This window comes from Cucurbita maxima, unplaced genomic scaffold (genome assembly GCF_002738345.1).
Source record: "Cucurbita maxima cultivar Rimu unplaced genomic scaffold, Cmax_1.0 Cma_Scf00038, whole genome shotgun sequence".
In the NCBI taxonomy this organism is placed as follows: Eukaryota; Viridiplantae; Streptophyta; class Magnoliopsida; order Cucurbitales; family Cucurbitaceae; genus Cucurbita; species Cucurbita maxima.
Genome location: NW_019272054.1, coordinates 131,381 through 153,687, shown reverse-complemented (window position 1 = coordinate 153,687; position 22,307 = coordinate 131,381). Strand labels below are relative to the sequence as shown.

Below are 22,307 nucleotides of genomic sequence, written 5' to 3'. Positions count from 1 at the left end.
CGTGACATCCTCCCACACTCAATTGGTTGACGTCCCTGTCAACCGACCCGAACAAGCAAGACTAGGACATCTGTCATGTGACCATAAGCAACATACTTTGGACAAACATGATAGTGACATCTTCCCCTACTCAATTGGTTGACGTCTCTGTCAACCGACTCGTTACAACTATGTGTTGTAGATTGAGGTTGATTTTTAGGTCTCTTCAATATGTTTCCAGTTGATTTCAGTGTTGCGGAGTCTCATCAATTCTGTAAGAAGCCGTTGAAAACTTCTTCTTGGTTCGTTGGCTCTTGGCGTCTCCTCCATCAATGTTTCTCCTATATCTTTTACTTCGAGATTCTTCTTCAAACTAAAATCTCATGTTGATATCAATTTACACCACCACTGAACCCAACCCAAAGGTCTTAAACTTCAAAACATGGACCACACCAATCCTACTCTTCTCTCTTCTTATAATTACTATTTAATATGGAGATTTGAACCTCTGACCACAAGAAAATGAGTACGTGTCAATTACCATCGAGTTGTACTCATTGTAACAACAACCCACCATAAACCGATAATTACTAAAGTGTAACTAAGACACACATCTAATAAATTTGTAATCAAAGTGTCAATTTAGATAACTCGAAACTAAACGAGGTTTTAGTGACCTCAAAAGTTGGCTAAAGGAGCTAAAAAGAAGCACTAAATTTATTAGACAAGAAAGAAAGTGAACATGCTACATAGGATTGAATCACTAATAGAATAGTCTAAGGCTATTCATATGGAAATATAAAGGGGAAAAAAGTTGATGTAAACTAAAAACTACATAGCCAAGAATGAATGTATGAATGAATAGAACGGCTAATTCTCTGAACGTGAAACTTATTTGTATTGAATGAATGAAACACATAAAATTAATACTCATAATCATCCATTCCTTGAGAGGTTCAAAGATTATCTCTCACATTCATGCTGATCGTTGAACCAAAGTCACCAAGGCCTGCACCACCTCCGACATGGGAGGCCGAAATTCAGGCTCCGATTGCACGCAAAGGGCGATGATATCGGCAAATCTAGACACGGACTTTGGCGGATATAGCCCACGCAATGCAGGATCTACCATTTTGTCCAGTGCATCTATGTCATGCAGCTGTGGGGTTGCCCATCGGACTAGACATTGCTCCACCTTTGCCTTCCCACTAAACACATTCAAACCAAATCATTTGTAACACGTTAAATTGCAAGTTCGGTTCATTCAGGGTCATGTCTGATACGTTCTTGGTCTTAGTTCTATCCGAGCTAATGTTTCCAAAGCTAAACGAAGTAAATTTTGTTTAGTGGAACTTGATCAAAGTAAAACGAATAGAGTATAAAACGTACGAGTCATAAGGCATCCGCCCGGTCAACAGCTCCAACATCACCACTCCCAAACTGTAAATGTCACTCTTCATTGTGTAACTTGAACCCTGTGTGCATTCTGGTGCATCATATCCACCTCCAGGCCTTCCACTTCTTAGCTGAAATTAATCAAATCACAATTGTTTAATTCTCAAACACCGTCTTTTATAGCACAGTTTATATAGTATGGAGAAGTATTGAACCTTGTAAAATGCTGCTAAACCGTAGTCCGAGAGATGGGGATTGAGTTCCGTGTCGAGCAATATATTAGAGGACTTGATATTCATGTGAATTATGGATGGCGAGCAAACCTCGTGAAGGTACCTGAAAAAGTGCAAGCGTAAAAAAGAAGAAAATGTGTAACGGTCCAAGCCCACCGCTAGCAGATATTGTCTTCTTTGGGCTTTCCCTTTTAGGCTTTAAAATGCATCTGCTAGGGAAATGTTTCCACGCCCTTATAAGGGGTGTCTCGTTCTCCTCCCCAACCAATGTGGGATATCACAATCCACCCCTTTTAGGGCCCAGCGTCCTCGCTGGTACTTGTTCGTTTCTCCAATCAATGTGGGACCCTCATCAAATCCACCCCCTTTCGGGCCCCAGCGTCCTTACTAGCACATCATCTCGTGTCTACCCCTTATGGGGAACAGCCTCCTCGTTGGCACATAGTTCGGTGTCTAGCTCTGATACCATTTGTAACGGCCCAAGCCTACCGCTAGCAGATACTGTCCTCTTAGGGCTTTCCCTTTCTGCTTCCCCTCAAGGCTTTAAAACGCGTCTGCTAGGGAAAGGTTTATACACCTTTATCGTTTTCCTCCCCAATCAATGTGGGATATCACAAAATTGAGTATAGGTTAGTTACCGTTGAGCCATGAGTCACAGTTTAAAATCTAAAAATTGTAAAACTTTGGTAGTTTCTTCTCTTATGCAAAATTATCAGGTCGGATCACATTGTAACGCACTTAAAAAGCAAGAGAAGAATAAGAAAGCGTTGAGATGATATAGTTTAGAAGCACTTACTGAAGAGCTTTTGCAGTCCCCAAAGCAATTTTGACTCTAGTGTTCCATGTGAGTGGCTTACTGAAGTCATCTGACATATGAAGAAACTCATAAAGTGAGCCATTCATGAAATATTCATAAACCAGCATGTGCTGTCCCTGCTCTGAACAGAACCCAACAACTTCTGTAATGTTTGTGTGATGAAGCTTTGAAATGACAGCAACTACTGAAGAAAACTCCTCTGTTCTTCCTTGAAAAACTGATGAATCAATCTTCTTCACTGCTAACACCTAAAGAATTGTTTGATAGCGTTTAGTAATGGTTTATGTTCATTGTTCAAAAAAGTGGATTTGAATTACCTTCCCATCTCCATACTTGGCCTTGTAAACACGTCCAATTGAGCCCTCACCAAGAAGGCGACCAGTAGCAAAGTTAGCAGTAGCAGTCTGCAAATCAGCCAATGAGTAGGAAATGACACGCACGGAAGTGCTCCTCCTGGAACTGAGGCGGCTTGCAAGCTGAGCATCACCGGAGGGCTTAACAGGATCAAAGGGTGGAGGAGGCCTAAGCCCACTAAGAGGCTTTATGTCAACAGAGACATCTGAGTTGCATGATTTTCTTTCAATGGCATTATTATTATTAGTGTTATTGTGCAAGTCTTTGGACGGTTGATGGGGTGTGCGTGGAGTCAAGGAGCCGCTGTGTTGGTTTGTATCTTCATCAAGAAAGTGGGAAGGAGGTGACCTTCTTGAGAACAATGCTATGATTATGGCGATTACTGCTAATACTCCCATCACAATTCCTGCTATGGCCATTCCACTTACTTTTGGGGATGAGTTGCTTGACCCGTTTTTGTTCTTGTTTTTCTTTGCCCTATCTCCTGGTGGTGGAGGAGGAGCTGGTCCAGATGACCATGAATTGCCTCCAGTTCTTCACCAAAGTATAAACATCAAACAAAAAAGACAACAAGAATCGATCAACTTGCATTTAAAGCATCATGTTTCAATTCATTTAGTCTGACGATCTTTTTAGAAAGTTTGTTGTAACTGCCTAAGCCCACAGCTAGTAAATACTGTCCTCTTTGGGCTTTCCCTTTCGGGGTTCTCCTCAAGGTTTTTAAAACGTGTTTGCTAGTGAGAGGTTTCCACACCCTTATAAGGAATATTTTGTTCCTCTCTCCAACTGATGTGGGATCTCACAATCCATCCCCATTAGGGACCCAGCGTCCTTGCTGACACACAGCTCGAAACCTGGCTCTGATACCATTTTTAACAGCCCAAACCCACTGCTAGCAAGTATTGTCATCTTTGAGATTTTCCTTTCGGGCTTCCCCTCAAGGTTTTTAAAACGTGTATGCTAGGGAGAGGTTTCCACACGCTTATAAGGAATGTTTTGTTCCCCTCTCCAACCAATGTGAGATCTCACAATCTACCCCCCTTGGGGGCCCGACATCCTTGCTAACACACCGTCTGGCACCTGGCTCTTATACCATTTGTAACAGCTCAAACCCACCGCTAGCAGATATTGTCCTCTTTGAGATTTCCCTTTCGGGCTTCCCCTCAAGGTTTTTAAAACACATCTGCTAGGAAGAGTTTTCCACACCCTTATAAAGAATGTTTTGTTCTCCACCTCAACCAATGTGGGCTCTCACATTTGTAGGAGAGGAACGAGAAACTTTTGTCTCATAGGGTTGCCAAATATTTCTTCTAAGTTTCTGTTTCTTTTATTCAACTTCCTAAGCTTCTAAATTTGAAAAAACCCACATGAATATAGCTCAACTGACATAAAACATGTATTATCGACCAAGAGATCAAAGGTTTGGAACTCTCGGCTCTCGTCATTCATGCATGAAAGAGAGAGTGAAAAAAAGGGAGTGCCATACTTACTCCAAATTATCTATGTCCTGAAGGCTATCAGGAATCCATCCAGTGAACTTGTTATTTGTGACTCTCCTTCAGCCAAAACATCAACAAATGAGTTAAAGGCTTCAAAACTCTTGAAACAGACATGCATTATCTTATGCTTGGGAGTTACTTACAAATCTTTGAGTGGAAGATCAGCAAGAACATTAATGGAACCTGTAAATCCATTATTTTGTATATGCCTATAAAAACGAGTAAAAATGTTAATTACTGACAGTAATAAACTCAACTACTCTCAGTCTACCAATCTTAATTTGCTTCTCACAATACAGTAAGGCTTGAAAGGTTCTTAAAACTTAGAGGTAAGTCTCCTGAAATCGAGTTGAATGAGAGATCCCTGTAAAAAAAAACATTGGTTTGTTAAGGTAAAACATTAATGAATGGATAATTTTACATATTTTAAGGTTACTTACATCCTGTTGAGTTTAGAAACGTTGCCAAACATGTCACTCAATTGGTTGCTCAGCTGATTATGCCCAAGATTTCTGCAGCCGACAGACAAATCATCATAAGATCATGTGGCAAACATATGAAGCTACAAGAACATGTTAGTTTAAGATACTTACAAAACTTGAAGATTAGACATCTGAGATATTGAATATGGCACGCTACCGGTGAAGCTGTTCGTGGAAAGATCGCTACATATATCGAAAAATGTGTTAATTGAACGACTTATTAGGACGTCGATTCAAACAGACACTGCATATATGAAACACTTACATGGAAACTGCATTAGGGGGAAGCTGATAAGGGATATCGCCATTCAGGTTGTTATTGCTCAAATCACTGTACTATCACAAGGAACAGCATGCTTATTACCTTAAACTGATGTCGTTTAATTAACAAAAATATGTTTAGATGATTAAGTGGGTCTCACAAGGAGGTGACAGAAGCCAAATTTGCAAGCTGGTAGCCTAATGTTCCACTCAGTTCAAAGTTTGATAAAGTTCTGTAGGATAAAAAACGCCAAAATTTAACCCTTACAAGTTAATCCAAGGTAATTTAAAGAACAATAAGAGAGGTAAAGTTTTGAAATTACATTTCAGTGATGGATGATCCTGAGCATTTGATCCCTTCCCAAGAATCCCCACATGGGTCTCCCCCACTTGACTTCCAACGAGAGAGTTGTGAAGGTGAATTTAAACTGCTAAACATCACATTCAATGCAGAAACTGCAACAAAAAAAATTATAAGTAATTCGTTCCATTTTCAAGGTACCGATAAACTATGTCGTGGACCATACAAGTACGCGACGAGCCCATGTAAAGGGTCTAGTTAAGATCTGCCAAATTCCATCAAGTATACAAATATAATCTAATTATACATGTGAGATCCCACATTGGTTGAAGAGGGGAACAAAGCATTCCTTATAAGGGTGCAAAGGGTTGTGGACCATACAAGTACGCAACGAGCCCGTGCAAAGGGTTTAGTTAAGATATGTCAAATTTTATCAAGTATACAAATAGAATCTAACTATACATGTGAGATCTCATATTGGTTGGAGAGGGGAACGAAACATTCCTTATAAGGGTGTGGAAAATTCTCCCTAGAAGACACGTTTTAAAACCGTGAGGTAGATGGCGATATGTAACAAGACAAAACAGACAATATCGGTTAACGGCGAGCTTGGGATTTTACAAAATGTTATAAGAGTCAGTCACCAAACAGTACGAGGTTATAAAATGTTATCAGAGTCAGTCACCAAACAGTGCGAGGTTATAAAATGGTATCAGAGTCAGTCACCAAACAGTGCGAGGTTATAAAATGGTATCAGAGTCAGTCACCAAACAGTGCGAGGTTATAAAATGGTATCAGAGTCAGTCACCAAATCGTGCGAGGCTATAAAATGGTATCAGAGTCAGTCACAAAACAGTGCGAGGTTATAAAATGGTATCAAAGGCAGTCACCAAACCGTGCGAGGTTACAAAATGGTATCAAAGTCAATCACCAAACGGTGCGAGGTACTGGTCGGAGTAGGACTATACTCTCTTCATAGTGGAGGTGTCTTAAAACTGAGATGCTGATGGTGATACGTAAACGAGCCAAAGTGAACAATATCTGCTAACGATGGGCTTGAGATGTTACAATATGTTTCCACACATAACTGAACGAGTTTGATTCTAACATAACTCAATTGGCTAAAATGTAAGAAAACGTAATTCCATCGTTAAAAGATTAGTAACGAAGGACATTTTGATATAATTTAGGTAAAAGAAACAAATGAGAACAAAATGCAATGAATCATGAAAAACATAAAGGAACGAGAATAAAATTGAGAGGAAGATGAAGAGAAGGGGATGTTGGTTACCGTCGGACGCCTTGGTTTCAGAAACAACTGAAACGGCATGGATGGAGATCTGTATGATCCAGAACACAAAAACATTGAGGTTCATGATTGATGATAAGCAAAAAGGGGGGTTGAAAAAATGGAAGGATTGAATTGTGGAGGGATTCAGGTGATGAAGAACAATCATGAGGCTTCAAATGGAGTTAGGCTTATGGGTTTTGGGTTGAATTTGAGATGAATATCCCACAAAAATGGGATGCACAGATCTTAGTAGGACGGACAAAAGAGGCAAATGGAGCTGTAATCTCATCATTAATACTTAAATCCTAAATTTAGGAGTGAGAGACAGGACAGGACAGAAGGATTCTCGTACCATGCACTGTTTCTTTTGAATTGGTCGTTCAAGTATCTCTGTTCTTCCCAATTATAGGAAGTTTGCTTAGTTTATTTACTCTATTTGGCATGAGCTGTTCTATCATGGGGTTAGATCACTACTTTTTCAAAAGGGTCTTTAATCATTTTAGATTCTTTCATACTTCAATTATAAATAAAATAATGATTATAAATTAAACAGTTGATTAAATCGCAACATATTTTAGTGCACTAAAAATTCGTTTCCTTCAAAAATTGGTAACCTCTACGACACTAAAACTAGTATCTTGACATTGTCTTATAAATGACAATAATTAATTGTGTGTGGAGTATCTACGCTAGGGATAGTGACTCGATATGAACAAAAATCCTCCAATTTGTATGTGCAGGCCTCGTGCCTTTTCAAGTAGAGTGTCGAAGTATTGGCATTTTGACGCTGTGGCCTCGAGTCTAATGCCATGTTTGGTGCATTTTGGGTACGAAGACGCAGTTGGTGCTATCTAAACAGTTTTCTAATTTCAACACCTCTTCATATCCCCAAAGGCTTCCGGTTTATGCCAAAATTAACTCAAACAACCACAGCTCTAGTATAGACAATCATTTCCGCTTATATTGTTTAAATCCTATAAAATAACAAAAAAATATATTTAAATGTACCCCATAGTTAAGCCCAATGATAGAGAGCCACGTGTAAAAAGATAAAAATATATGAAATTTGAAAAAGAAAATAATAAAATTATTCATAAATACTTGTATAGGTAATTTTGAAACAAAGTGTTAATGAGCATCTATCATTTTTTTTTAAGTTTAGAAATATAATTAAAACTTTAAAAATATTACTAATGTAACCTTAAAGTATATATATATATATTTTAATTTTTATTAATTTAACTATTTAACAATATTAATTTATTTTAACCTTAAAAAAACAAAAGAATTAAATCCCCGCGCAAATCAGCGAGGCAAAAGTATTCCCAGTCGATTGTGACAAAAACCCGAGGTAGGGTTCTAGCTCCGTTCAAGTTCACAAGAGGGAAGCTTGTGCTGCAGAGTGCAGACCGGTGAATGAAACCGACAAGAACGGAGAACATGGGGCGTCGGGTGCCATTAGCCGGAATGGAGACCTCGATCATGGCTACCGACGCCGTAGAATTCATTGATGTTTCTGTTCCTTCTTCCTCACTAAGAGATGGCGCCATTGCTTCCATTGCTCCACCAGCTTGCACCTCATTCACTGAGGACCATGCCTCTTGCGCCGTCGTAGGAGATCCTCCAACCTATCTCATCTGGTATGTTCCTGATTTCCCTCGCACTTTATCGACTCCCTAGTTTGGTGCTAATAAGCCCTGTTGCCCTTCCATTCTTCTTACGCATCAGGAGGATTCGGAAGATTCGACCTCATGTAGTCGAGCTGCTTCAGTTTTCAACTGCCAATGAATTTCGTAGGATTGGTCTTCGAATTGCCTTTCCGGAGACACTTCACCCAGCCGTGTTTGTCTGCAATAATGAGGTTAATTTCCATTTTCCTAGTTTGAATTTTCAGCCTGTGGAATATTTCAACGTATTATTTATGTTCGTGTAACACTGCAGATTAGTTCGTCTACTGGACATCCTTTCTTGATGTACGCCGTGACTTCGTCCGGGATCGCTTATTGTTTGAAGCTGCGAAATGTTTCCTCATACATATCCTGCTCTGTCATTCCTCTCGATGAGGTTGTGGAGTTTAATTTGCACACTCATCCGGACAGCAAACCAGTAACCAGCGTCTCTGCTATATCTGGATGTCTCGTGATTGGGAGAAATGATGGATCAGTTTCATGTTTCAAACTTGGGTCGCTTGACCAACATAGCCCTGGTATGTATTTACTTTTCAGTACAACCAGTGGCTACATTATCTATTGTAATTTGTCCAAGCATGATCGAGAAAAATAGGAAGCTTCTTTATGCGATCCAGAACAGATGGTTGTTGGCTTAAAACTGTAGGATGTTCTTTGTCAATTCCGAAATGCTTTCTTGTATTTCTATTTCACAACTGTTATTTTTATTTATTACTGTTTAGACGGCGGCTTAGACTGTGCCACTGCATGTCAATGCAAACTTACAGCTATCTGCAATTGATTTTAATTCTTCATATTTTGTCCCGCCCTGCTATTTAGAATCCTTGAAAACTTGTATTATTTTGTTACATTTATGCATTATCTCTAACAATTAGTATTTATTTAACTTCTAGGCTTTCAACATGAACTACGGGATGATTCAGGATTCAATCGTCTCTTGGGTTTCATTTCAAGGTGCACACTTTTGAAATATCACATTATTCAGATGTGCATCTTACTTAAAAAATTTGCTTGCTTCTTGTTTCTGATTGAATGATTGGCAATGAGGTTGGCGTTTTCAGTCTCAAGCACATATTTGAACATGTATTTTTAAAGAACATTTTAAGAAGGATTATACTTAATATTAATTAGCATTACTTTAAGGTTATCAATAGAGGTTGGCATTATAGTTCACATCCTTAGAAAAAAAAAGGTTGGCATTGGCAAGCAAATTTAGTTTTGGAGTGCAGGGTGTTTCTTCCTGCAAGAAGAGATTTCCTATTCTATTCAGCATTGTGTTCTCTCTTAGTGGTTCTATCTTTTTTCAAAGATCAATTATTATCTTGGAGGGAGTCTATTGTTTTGTCCAAGTTCTACTCTATTCATTGGTGCTCTTTGTTTGATAATTACACTCATGATATTTGTTTTGATTGTGTTGCATTCACTCTTTTTTGCTTTATTTTTCTCCTAATTAAAGACTGTTTTTCTGTTCAATCCTTGTTTTAGTTTTTCATCAATCACTGAAAAGTTCATTTTTTATGACAAAAAAAAAAAAAAAACTTTGGGATTTTGAGTAGCATTACTTGGTCATTTTCCTTGGTTTCTTTGATTTATTAATTATTATTTAATAGATATTAAAATGCACTCTCATTTAATTGAGGAAAAGAATTTGGGCAAAGAGGTAACAATGTGGATATTTTTATGGTGAGGAGGTCAACATCCATATATACGTAATGACAACGTGGAAGCAATTTTTTTTGGACCGGAAATTGAAAAGGAACTAAAGAGAGGTATCGAGGAACAAGTGAAATAATGTTTATGGAATGGTCTTGTCGAATATTTGCAAGTATTGGGTATATTTGTCTTAAGTTCCAAGCCGAAGGTGAAAGAATAATATCTTCGGGGGGAAAAAAATTTAAAAAGTTTTAAAGAATTGATAAATTGATTTTTGAAATATATTATTAAACAAATAATGGTATGATACCCTTGGAGGGGAAAGCCATGGTTGATGATGATCCTATCTTGAGTACTAAGGGACCTGAGGATGTTAAAAAACAATTTTATTAAAAATGTAGTTAGGCGGATTTGTCTAGATGTGATTATGATTCAAGAATCTAAATTAAGAAACATGGAAAAACTGATTTTGAGTTTTACATATATCATGTAGGAAAAGGTCGAGGTCATTGAAAGATCAGGTGGTTTGGTCATTCTTTAGATGAGAGAAAGGTAAAAGTAGTGGAAGTACTAAAAGGAGTGTACTCTTTGAGTTAACAAAAAGGAGTTCTCTCTCTTCCTCAAAGGTTGGTGATGCAAGGTGGTACAATTGTTTGGATTACAAAATTGTATGGGCAATACAAATGTAAGGCGGATTTTTTTTGATAAAGTATATTAGGAGGAATTAATGACTCTTCTTGAGTATTTGACTAGAGCTTGATGTATACAAGATCTTAATATTTGTAGATGGTCATATGAAAAATATATATGTGATTATGATTCAAGTATTCGGATTACAGAACATGGAAAGACTAATTTGGAGTTTTACAAATATCATGGAAAGGTAGAGGTCATTGGCAAATCAGATGGTTTGTTCATGCTTTGGATGAGGAAAAGGTAAAAGTAGTGGAAGTACTAAAAGGAGTGTACTCTTTGAGTTAATAAAAAGGAGTGCTCTCTCTTCCCCAAAGGTTGGTGATGCAAGGTGGTACAATTGTTTGGATTACAAAAGTGTATGGGCAATTCAATTGTAAGGAGGAATTTTTTTGATAAAGTATATTAGGAGGAATTAATGACTCTTATTGAGTATTTGATTGAAGCTTGATGTATAGGGGGGAGATCTTAATGTTTGTAGGTGGTCATATGAAAAATCTAGATGTGATTTAAGTATCCGGATTAAGGGACATGAAAAAACTAATTTGGAGTTTTACTTATATCATGTAGGAAAAGGTAGAAGTCATTGGAAGATCGAGTGGTTTGTTCATTCTTTGGATGAGAGAGAGGTAAAAGTAATGGAAATACTAAAAGGAGTGCAGTCCTTTAGTTAATTAAAAAAGAGTGGTCTCTCTTCCCCAAAGGTTGGTGATGGAAGGTGATACGGTTGTGTGGATTAAAAAATTGTATGGGGAATACAAATATAAGGAGGATTTTTTTTTTTTTTTTTTGAGAAAGTATATAAGGAATGTAGATGACTGGAGCTTGATTTATAAAGGGAGATCTTAATGTTTGTAGATGGTCATGAAAAATGTAGATGTGATTATGATTCAAGTATCCAAAAAATTAAGGAACATGGAAAGACTGATTTGGAGTTTTACAAATATCATGTAGGAAAAGGTAGAGGTCATTGGAAGATTAGGTGGTTTGTTTATTCTTTGGATTAGTGAAAGGTATACGTAGATGAAGTACTGTAAGGAGTGTACTCTTCGAGTTAATAGAAAGAAGTGCTCTCTCTTCCCCAAAGGTTGGTGATGGGAGGTGGTACAATTGTGTGGATTAGAAAATAGTATCGATGATACAAATATAAGGCCGATTTTTTTTTTGATGAAGTACATAAGGAGGAATTAATGACTCTTCCTGAGTAATTGACTAGAGCTTGATGTATACAGGAAGATCTTAATATTTGTAGATGGTCATATGAAAAATATATATGTCATTATGATTCAAGTATTCAATTACAGAACATGGAAAAACTTATTTGGAGTTTTTCATATATCATGTAGAAAAAGGTCGAAGTCATTAGTAGATCAGGCGATTTGTTCATTCTTTAGATGAGAGGAAGGTAAAAGTAGTGGAAGTACTAAAAGAGTGTACTCTTTGAGTTAATAAGAAGGAGTACTCTCTTCCCAAAGGTGGGGATGGTAGGTGGTATGATTGTGTGGATACAAAATTGTATGTGCAATACAAATATAAGGTGGTTTTTTTTTTTTGACAAGTATACAAGGAGGAATTAACAACTCCTCTTAGGTATTTGGCTTGAGCTTGATGTATTGGGGGAAATTTTAATGTTCGCAGATGGTCATATGAAAAATCTAGATGTGATTATGATTCAAGTATTTGGATTAAAGAACATGGAAATTGATTTGGAGTTTTACATATATGATGTAGGAAAAGGTAAAGGTCATTGGAAGATGAGGTGGTTTGTTCATTTTTTCGATGATAAAAGGTAAAAGTAGTGGAAGTACTAAAAGGAGTGCATTCTTTGCGTACATAAAAAGGAGTCGTCTCTCTTCCCCAAAATGTTGATGATGGGAGCTTTGACGATTGTGTGGATTACAAAATTATAGGCAATACAAATATACGAAGGATTTGTTTTAATAAAGCATATAAGTAGGAATTAATGACTCTTCTTGGGTATTTGATTGGAGCCTTATGTACATGGAGATATCTTATTATTTGTGAATAGTCATATGAAAAATCTAGATGTGATTATGATTCAAATATACGGATTAAGGAATGTGTAAAAATTGATTTGGAGTTTTACATATATCATGTAAGTAAAGGTAGAGGTCATTGGAAGATCTGTTGGTTTGTTTATTCTTTGGATGAGAGAAAGCTTAAAGTAGTGGAAGTACTAAAGAAGTGTAATTTTTGAGTTAATAAAAAGGAGGGCTCTCTCTTCCCCAAAGGTTGGTGATGGGAGGTGGTACAACTGTGTGGATTACAATTTATAGGGCAGGGCAATACAAATACAAAGGGTTTTTTTTTTTTTTTTTTTGATAAAGTATATAAGGAAGAGTTAATGACTCTTCTTGGGTATTTGACTGGAGCTTGATGTATAAGGGGACATAAGGTTTGTAGATGGTCATATGAAGAATCTAGATTTGATTATGATTCAAGTATGCAGATTAAGGAACATGGAAAAATTGATTTGGAGCTTTACAAATATCATGTTGGAAAAGGGTAGAGGCTATTGGAAGATCAGGTAGTTTTGTTTATTTGTTGGATGAGTGAACGGTAAAAGTAGTGGAAGTATGAAAATGAGTGTACTCATCGAGTTAATAAAAAGAAGTGCTCTCTCTTCCCTGAAAGCAATAATTTACGAAGGATAAATAAGCGAATGTATGGATTACAAAACTTTTCATTGAAATAATGAAAAGAGAGTAATTCTCCGAGGATACAAACTCGGTAGAGGAGTGAAATAAAGTAGTAAAGAAAGCAATAGTTTACAAAGGATAAATAAAGTACTTCAGTTTTGATCAATATCCTGGAGAGTGAAATCAATAAAAACATCAGTAAGAGAACACCGAAGAGAGGCTTTACGCTGAGCAGATTCAAAATGGAAATTCTAGGAGCTGAACTTCTCTGAAAAAATCTGCGAATTTATTTCCTGCCATACCTTCGCTAACAAAGCTTTGACAATTTTTATCCATAGCAAATGAAGGGCAAGGTAGAAGCTGAAGAACATTATCTTTGGCATTTGAAGAGAAAACCAATGCATCGAAGGAGCTGAATAACCTGAACCAGCAAGCTTTAGAGTAGTAGTAAAAAAATAAGTGATTGAGAGACTCTCAAACCGAGCCATAGAGGAAACAAATAGATGGTTGAAGACAAGTCTATTGGACACATCAAAATCCAAGTAAGAATGTTGATTCTTTTTGGGCTTTTTATCTTCCAAATAGATGGGAAGAACAACTTGGCCAGTGGAGGAGAGGCCTTTAACTTGTTTGATAAGGACTTAACCGAAAATAAACCCGAGGCCTCAAGAGACCATTTTCTACAATCTGCACAATAATGATTAAAATGACAGAAAGAGCTTCCGTGAGATTATTAAAATTTGAAATCTTAACCTCCTTAAGCAATCTTCAAAGAGTTTCCTAGCAAAACACAAATAGTTCCAAAATTCTGAAATAGAGCCATTTCCAAGAGAGGAGATGCTGAATAGACAAGGAAATCTGTCCTTTGAGGAAGAAATTCTTATCCAATTGATCATGCCAAACTGAGATTCTTTCACCATTCCCTACAGAAAAGGGAGCATAGATTTCCCCTGATTTCCAAGTTCTAGAAATACTAATCCATGAACTGTGCAAACTAGAATTCAATCTTCCAATAGTATGCCAACCAAAAACATTTGACCATAGAGAATGGGCTCAGAAATCACCTTCTTCCATAGAGAATGGGCTCATTAAAAGAGTGCCAACCCCATTTAACAATCGAAGCCAGGTTTCTGTTCATCAGGCCTCCTATGTCCAAGCCACCTTCACTTGGAGAATTAGTAATTATCTTCCATCTAGCAAGATGAGTAATCTACCCAACACTACCCCCGCCCCAAAAGAAATTCTGCATGGATCTTTCAAGTTCCAAACATATGCCGGAGAGAATGAGGAAAATTGACATAATATAAGGGAAAATTAGAAAGCACCGACTTGCAAAGTCTATTCTTTGAGCTGAAATCTCACAACTTAGCTGAGCTGAAATCAAATGCAGCTTAGAATCCTCTACATTAATTTTCTGTAAATATTTTCTATTAGGGCATTTAAAACTTTGCTAGTCCATAGAATAATTAATGGGGAAAGAGGACTCCCTTGCCTAATTCCTATGGTACAATAACTCTACCTCAGGGCCGTCCGTTAATGAATATACAAAATTTGGGGTTTCGAACACACCCACTAATCAATTGAATCCATTTTTGAGTCAAACCGTCTTAGTACAAAAACCTGTTCAAGGAAATCCCAATCAACCAGGTCAAAGTCCTTTCAATCTCTGGCTTTAAAACCCAACCCTTTTTTTCTTTAGTCTATATTCTTCCACAATTTTGTTAGTAATGAGAATGGGGTCAAGGATTTGTCTTCCTTCAATGAAAGCACTTGGGAGACTGAGATAATTGAGGGCATAATTGTGAAACCTTGAATTGAACTATTTGGTTGGCTCATTTATCTATTCAACCTTTCTTTCCTTCATTCTTTTTTTTTGTAAGAACAAAATTTGAACAGGTTTTTTGCTTTCTTTATTCATGGTGCTAAAGTTGTTAAATTTATTGCATTTATTTGAAGAAAATATGAAAAGTTCACTTGAAGTTGTTTATATTGCAGAATTAATTTATAGTGCTGTATTTTATAGTTCAATCTTTTCTTTATTATCGAAGTTTCTTTTAAAAAACTGATAACTTGGCTTCCCATAAAAAAAATGATGGCTTGACTTCTCATAAAAAAAAAGAATGATAGCTTGGTTTCGTGCAGGGTCAAGTTGGCAGGAGCTGTGCATGATATGGTAATATCTGAGGTCTGTGGAAGACAGTTTCTGTTTGTTCTTCATTCTGACGGAGTCTTACGAGTGTGGGATCTTTCATGTCACAGTAGGGTACTCAATCACTCCATGAATATTGCAACTATGGCAGGTACTTTTATTACCCAAAATAACCTTAGAGTAATATGTTTTGCTTATCTCTCGTGGAAGAATATATAAATGATTTGCATCCACAATAGGTATCGAGATGGATAAAGAATGAATGGACAAGTATAGCTTCCTTAGATATATGACCTCTCTTAGTTGCTAGACATCCCTAAACTCCTAACAATGAAACATACGCACATTCAAGCCCAACATAATTTAAATAGCTTGGAAACTTTTTTTGCTTGAGAGATTGAACACAAGTGGGAAAACAATAGATCAAGAGGAGGTATTGCCAATCCAATAATCTTCCCCGAACTTCACATTATTATACTTACCAACTGAATACTTGATAGAAATTTGACAAGCAATTAGAAGTAGCCTTCCATGGATATTAGATGGTTGCATGAGAAACTGCAACCATGTGTAACTAATGGAGAAAGCACATGTTTATTAATAATAATTTGATGTCAAAGTTTGTCTGGTTCTAGTGGAAAACACCGTATACATTTTGGTAGAAGTGCAATGTTCCTGGAAGCAACATTTTCAATCATTCGACATCCCTTCTTAACGAGAGGGTATTAATTAATCGTAGGTGATATGAAAAGGGACAAATGAAATTTCTTCCTCCGGTGACTTTGTGGAGTATGTGGATCTAGTATTGTCACGACCCGAAATACATAACTTCAAGCCGTGACTAACATGAATTATGACATGTAATGTATAAACGAGAAATTCACGGAAAAACATTTATTTCAAAAGAAAAACGTTTCTTTACTAGGACACATGTGCCTAGGTAAAACAAGAAAAGAAGGAAAACATGAAAGACAAAGTGTTCTATTTAGTAAGACTAGATTGACGCCCCGGGACACGCTTCCTCTGTGACAACCCACATCGATCAACGCGCCCTCTCTTGAATCGACGCCTCACGTACCTGAAAAAAAAAGGGTATAGCAAAAATAAGTATAAGAATTATACTCAGTAAGCCACCTACTTGTAGGCTCTTACCGCATCCTAATCTTAACAAACCTCCACGGAACTCTACATTAACTCAAGGACATCTGGTTTTCGTCTTAGGACCTTGGGACTTGCCCCTCGCGACAACTTGGTTCTTTGTCCTATCATTAAAAGATTTTTAAGAACTCTCTTATGCTGTCCTGTGTAATGACTGGTGCCCTACGAGTAGCTACCTCGGCATGGCTCTGAGACTATCTGGTATCTTACCTAGGAAGTGAGCTGCAACCCCCTAGGCCCATGACAGTCCCCCTGGTCGTGGAGAGCTACCCCCCTTAACCCATCCAGCTAAATGGTCTATACGACGTGAGCACACGTTTCCCATGCTAAAACGACTAAGAATAGTCGGATTCTGATCAAAAACCCCCTGTTCCCTCACGAAGCTATGACACCAATCACACACCAGTAGCATAAGGGTACCCTAGTGGGCTTCATACACCGTGGTGATCTGTGCTCTACTAGGGAAAGGATTAGATCTAATACCTTAGTACCTGGTTACTCTAACCAAGAATCCCTAGACTTATTCATACTCGCGAGTCATGAAAATTAACTGAGGACGTACATGACTATGAGCCAAAATCATCAAACACATTTCATGCAAAGTAAACATACAAGCTCAACGGGGTGATACCATCCATCAACTCTCGGAGCGCAGAGTTCGCAATTTCCCATCCTCCATTCAGCATGAACATATACATAGGCATAATAAGCGGGAATCTTAAAGCATATCAGCATTACCCAAGTAACTCTCGTAACAAATCACAACTTACATCTTACTTCCAATAATCTATTACCTACGATCATTAATGGAAAGCTACAACCTAAGATATTCAAACTAGCATGCTTGCATTCCAAGCGATTCCTACAAGTATTACTTCCTAAAATTCCATGTGGTGACTTACCTGGATGGCGCGTGCCCTTACGCAGCGTTTCTACACACTTGGTGTATCGAAAGATGGTGATTTTTCCTTAATTAGGTCCTATTTCATGTAAAATGGGTTTAGGATTGGAATCAGGGGGAAAATATGGAAAACAGAAGTCGAACGAGTCGAAAATAAGCTTACACGTGCTGGGTACAACAACTCGCTGGTTCCATGCGCGAGTACCACGCGCCCAGGGTTTTCTGCAATCGCGGGTCGCCGGTTCGGTTCGGTTTGCCGCGTGGGTATTGGGTCAGCCGACAAGCGCGGGTCGGGTTGTGTTGCCGTGTACGCGTGTTGCAAGGAGGATGGAGCCGCGTTTTTCCCAGGCGGCGTCCGACGCGTGTCTGAAGGTGATTGGCGCACGCGGCCCTCTAGCTGTTTGAAACGTGGCACGCCAGCGGCTTTTCTCTCCTCCGTTCTTGGAAAAATTCTCAGATCTTCGAGTTTCGTCCGATTTCTTCACCAAAATCAGCGGCGGATCTTCCCTTGTGGGTTTTTTTTCTGATCTTGATGAAAGAGGAGGAAATCTCAACACGAGTTCTCACTTCACTCCAAGAAGAACTCCAGAGTGCAGGTCTTAGTAGGAGATGGATTCCGGTGATTCTCCGATGAAAAACTCCGGCTATTCAGTTTCCTCTCTCAAACTTTCTCTCAATCCTTCTCTCTCACACTTCTTTCTTTTGCAGGAATTCTGTGGAGGACCTTCAAGACCCTTATAATGGGCTGAAGGGTAAAATGTCCATTTTGCCCCTCGGCTGTTTTTTTTTATTATTATTTTTATTTTTATTTTTTATAATACGTTACAAGTATTAACCCATTTCAAATGATCATTTAAAAGTAGTGTTGTTAGACTTGTATGATACATGAGTTATACTATGAGAATTGAAATGGAAGGGAGCTCCCCGATAATGAACTTGCTTTAGAATCGAAGATTGAATGATTAGTGAATTTCCAAAATTTGATTTTTTTTTTTTTCTGGATAAAGAACCTCAATTTAATTGAGAAAGAATGAAAAAATATAATTCAAGGTCATCTAAGAAAAAATAAGCCACCAAAAATGGGAAGTCCCACTAAAGGGACTCGAATCAAGTACAAGGAAACCTAATATATAATTACAAAAAAAAAAAAAAAATAATAAAAAAAAAAAAATAAATGTCTGGAAACTCACTGATATATGATATCTGATTCTACAGATAGGAAGAAAAATGTCCAATTTTTTTCAATTGAATTGAAACATGGTATAAAATTAACTGTATGGCATTGCATTTATATACTTACTCTTCCTTTCTTTTTTGGGGTTTTAGAAGCAAAGTTTGTGAGGTTGTGGGTGGGCCAAGGGAGCATCGATACGAGTACAATTCCTTTGGCAATTCTCTATAAACACCCGGTACATTCTTAATTAGTTTCTCTATTAGATTGCTTTCTATGTAACTTGTGTAGATTAACATTATATTTCCAGCACTTGTATAAGGAATCTCTATTCCATACAAAGATTTATAGTTTATAGAGTTGAATCTTTACCGTGCATTCTCTCATTGTCCCCATTTCATATATAAGTTTGCTTTTAATGCATGAGCAAATGAAAGATGTGTAAAAATTGGCATATTTGTTCATGTATTTGATCTAAATATTAAATCAACCTTTAAATGAATGCAACTTTAAATTGTCGGTGATTCAAAATTATGTGACAAAGATGTAGGCCCCTTTTGGTTCCTGATCCAAAATCTTGTGTTGGTGAATAAAAGATGTACAATTGTTTTGTTTTTTTTTTTTTTACTATTTTGGGAAACGTGTAGCAGATTCACATAATTTAATGTTGTATGTAGAATCTAAAAATTTTGTTTGATTGCAATTTTGTTTGCAAGAAATGTGGACCATATTAAAGAACAAGGAGCATACTAAAAAGAGGGGTGATGCCCCATTGGATCAAAGTGGTTACAAAAAGGTGACTCAATTGGTCCAGGAGGCAGCAAAGAAAATAATTTATGGGAATTGTTTGGAATTTTAAGTCACAAAAAGTAAAACTATAGGAAGCCATCCATCTTTAAAACAACAGGAAAATGATCAGACAATATCCGAGGAAGTCTGACAACTGTAGATTTCTTGAATTTTGCTAGCCAATCTTCATTCATTTGACATCTATCAATCGAAAAAAAACAGGTGCCTCTCACCATTATATTATGTGAAAGGCCAATTTGGGAGAGGAACATCCACCAAATTGAATTCACTAATAAACTTGTTGAATTCCCTCGTACTTCTGGTTATCGTTCTTCCTGAAGATCTCTCTTGCATCCATCTTACGAAATATTAAAGTTACCGTGATGCACCGATCTCCTGAGACAAAACTTCCAATAGCATAAAATTCCTTCTAAAAACGTTCTTGGTCCTGAGTAAAATTAGGGCAATAGACTCCTGTCACTTAACGAGACCATCCATCAGCCCACTAAATATTAAAATTCACCTATTAATGAGTCCCTAACTATCATGGAGCTTTTCATCCGACAAACACAAAATGTCACTTGAAGAGCCTAACGATTGTTAGATTGTTCACCCCACAAACCTAGAGCTCGACACTGACTTAACAAGGCTTGTAATGATTTGATCCCTTTTTATCTATTGAAGAAACACAATATTTGGCTTAGTATTTGACAAAACTTCTTTGATGAGGTGCCTCTTTCTAGCCTTGCTTAAGCCTCTTAACATTTCACAAGGAAATCTTCGTAAATCCGGACTTACCCCTTCTAAATCTTTAGATGTGTTGCCTTTGTCAGAGTTTGTCATAGTTTGTCATAGTGATTAAGTTTTCCAACTCCATATGCCCCTTTTGTTTTTTCTTATTTTGATTCTTGCCTATCTGATTGCCTTCGGGCATTATCAGCTCCTCGTAATCAGGACTTTCTATGATTGTAACGAGTCCTTTCATCTAGGATCAAGATTGTGCCATTGCCCATTTTAAAAGCTTCCAGCATTTCTTTGCCTGCAATATTTTTGTCTTGAACAAATTCTTCTTAAAAAAAAACCTTTCAACCCCTTTACACCAAAGTCTGATCCTATTGAGACATCCTCCTCCATCCTTATTTTCTTTGAAGACGGTGAGCTTAGAGGTAGTAGAAAAAATCTTCATTATTTGAAAAGAAACCTCTTTTCCCGGGGGGTTAAGCATGTATTGCCATTTTTAAAATCGTTTCTTTTTTCAAACTATTTTAGCTTAGGGGAACGTTGGTGGCTCTATTGTTTTTTTTCCATTCAGTGGGGACATTGCCATTTGAATTTGATGTTTGTGAAGCGCGGTCACATGTTGCTGAATCCCCCTCGATTAGCCAAATTTTTTTATTATTACTTTTCTATCGAAATCTAGCACAGGCTTGGTTCTCACCTCCACACTTCAGTTCCCTGCATCCAGTGAAGCAACCTTCATCTAGTACTATTAACTCTTGAGGCCGTTATAGTGTAGAGGATGTTGTTGTAGTGGGGGCTGCAGCCAAACCTTGCCAAATTGTTAGGATCTGCTCTACTTGTTTTCTAAATGCCCCTTCTCTATTTCCATTTGGTAAAAATTTCTCATCTTCTTAGGTATTAGTTGATGCTTTCCCAAAAATGGGGGGTGAGGCCTTCCTTCAGCTTAGTAAAGCGATGAGATGACTTTTAAGGGTCGGGCTAGAACTCTTTGGTCCAACACAATTATGGCTTCTTGTCCAGAAGACTTTTGGGACTCAATAAGTATGTTTGTATATGTTTTATTATACAATTTTGTTAGGTTTTATGTTTCTCTTTGGGCTTAAGACGAAGCTTGTTTGTAATATCCTTTAGGTTTTATTTTACTTGACTTGGGCATCTTTGTTTAGTTTGGCTAGCTCCCTTTCTGTGGGCATGGTTTTTTGTATGTTCTTGTAATATATCAATGAAAATTTGGCTCTTCATAAAAAAAAAAACGGCTTATAATATTAAATTGGAACTAGATAGTATAGCATTGCTATGTGCTAAAATTAATTTTATATATTAGATGTCTATCAAGACCCCCTGCCCCAGAAATGTTGTCTTGAATCAATTAACTCATTTTATAGAGTAACGTTGTGTATGATTTTTTTGTACAATTTAATACTTAATTCCCCCACCTCAATATCAACTAATATATATACAAAATTTTGAAGGATCATGGCCTGGAAATGATCAACATATATCGTTTACATTTTAGTTGGGGAGACAGGGTCAATCTATTATTGGAGCCTTCAACACACAATATTCCCTTTAATCAGGTAGTAGAAAGTAAATGATATCTCATTCAATTTTGAGTTTTTTGACTTACTAAAATTTATTTGATTTCATAATTTTTGAGCTTGATAGTCGTTGCTCCAATTTTCATTAGGGTGGATGTCTTGATGTAAAACTTGCATCTGATAAGATATGGATCTTAAAGGATAACACACTGATCTTTCTCGACTTGTTCCCTTCCGATGGTCATGCGTAAGTTTTTCTGTCCAAGGAGCCTCAAAATTTTTATGGTTTGTGACATGTAAAATACTTTTCTCTTTGCTATCGAATTTTTGTCTTGCATCAAACATTCATTATGCCTTTAAGAAGACCTACAAGTAAGGATGGTTCATTATTACGATGGGAAGGAAGGATCCTCTTGGGTCAACGAGAAAAAGAGAAATTGGTTTTGATCCTTTGGGTTTGGATTTTGATTGATCACCATCTTATATGGCAATGAAATGGTATCAATGAAGAGTTCGTTGAAAATTGAAATGTTCAAGGGGGGGGGGGGGGGGGG

At 37.3% G+C, this 22,307-nt stretch overlaps 2 protein-coding genes and 1 long non-coding RNA gene across 5 annotated transcripts in view; 1 reads left to right on the top strand and 2 right to left on the bottom strand.

The window, feature by feature from the left end:
- Positions 1 to 711: 711 nt before the first annotated feature.
- On the bottom strand, positions 712 to 6,883 carry LOC111468899 (protein STRUBBELIG-RECEPTOR FAMILY 5-like). The gene is given in 15 exon segments (XM_023114041.1): positions 712 to 964; positions 967 to 1,187; positions 1,369 to 1,505; positions 1,590 to 1,710; positions 2,404 to 2,672; positions 2,742 to 3,312; positions 4,269 to 4,334; positions 4,421 to 4,486; positions 4,570 to 4,641; positions 4,718 to 4,789; positions 4,871 to 4,942; positions 5,025 to 5,090; positions 5,182 to 5,253; positions 5,344 to 5,476; positions 6,613 to 6,883. Coding segments are annotated over 15 exon segments (2,133 nt in total). The 5' UTR covers positions 6,779 to 6,883; the 3' UTR covers positions 712 to 935.
- Positions 6,884 to 7,933: 1,050 nt separating this feature from the next.
- LOC111468896 (nuclear pore complex protein NUP160) overlaps positions 7,934 to 22,307 on the top strand; it is a 31,772-nt gene continuing 17,398 nt past the window's right edge. For all 3 annotated transcript variants that reach the window (XR_002714795.1, XR_002714794.1, XM_023114038.1), the window contains exons 1-8: positions 7,934 to 8,252; positions 8,341 to 8,473; positions 8,554 to 8,818; positions 9,194 to 9,254; positions 15,449 to 15,606; positions 18,841 to 18,923; positions 21,688 to 21,792; positions 21,903 to 22,000. Coding sequence is in view for 1 of the 3 variants with exons in the window: in XM_023114038.1 (XP_022969806.1) it covers positions 8,029 to 8,252; positions 8,341 to 8,473; positions 8,554 to 8,818; positions 9,194 to 9,254; positions 15,449 to 15,606; positions 18,841 to 18,923; positions 21,688 to 21,792; positions 21,903 to 22,000 (1,127 nt within the window). In the remaining 2 variants the exon portion in view is untranslated. The remainder of the gene's footprint in view (positions 8,253 to 8,340; positions 8,474 to 8,553; positions 8,819 to 9,193; positions 9,255 to 15,448; positions 15,607 to 18,840; positions 18,924 to 21,687; positions 21,793 to 21,902; positions 22,001 to 22,307) is intronic.
- LOC111468908 lies at positions 16,301 to 18,335 on the bottom strand. Its single transcript, XR_002714797.1, has 2 exons — positions 17,516 to 18,335; positions 16,301 to 16,533 (listed from the first exon to the last, which is right to left on the bottom strand). It is a non-coding gene; the product is annotated as an uncharacterized LOC111468908 (long non-coding RNA).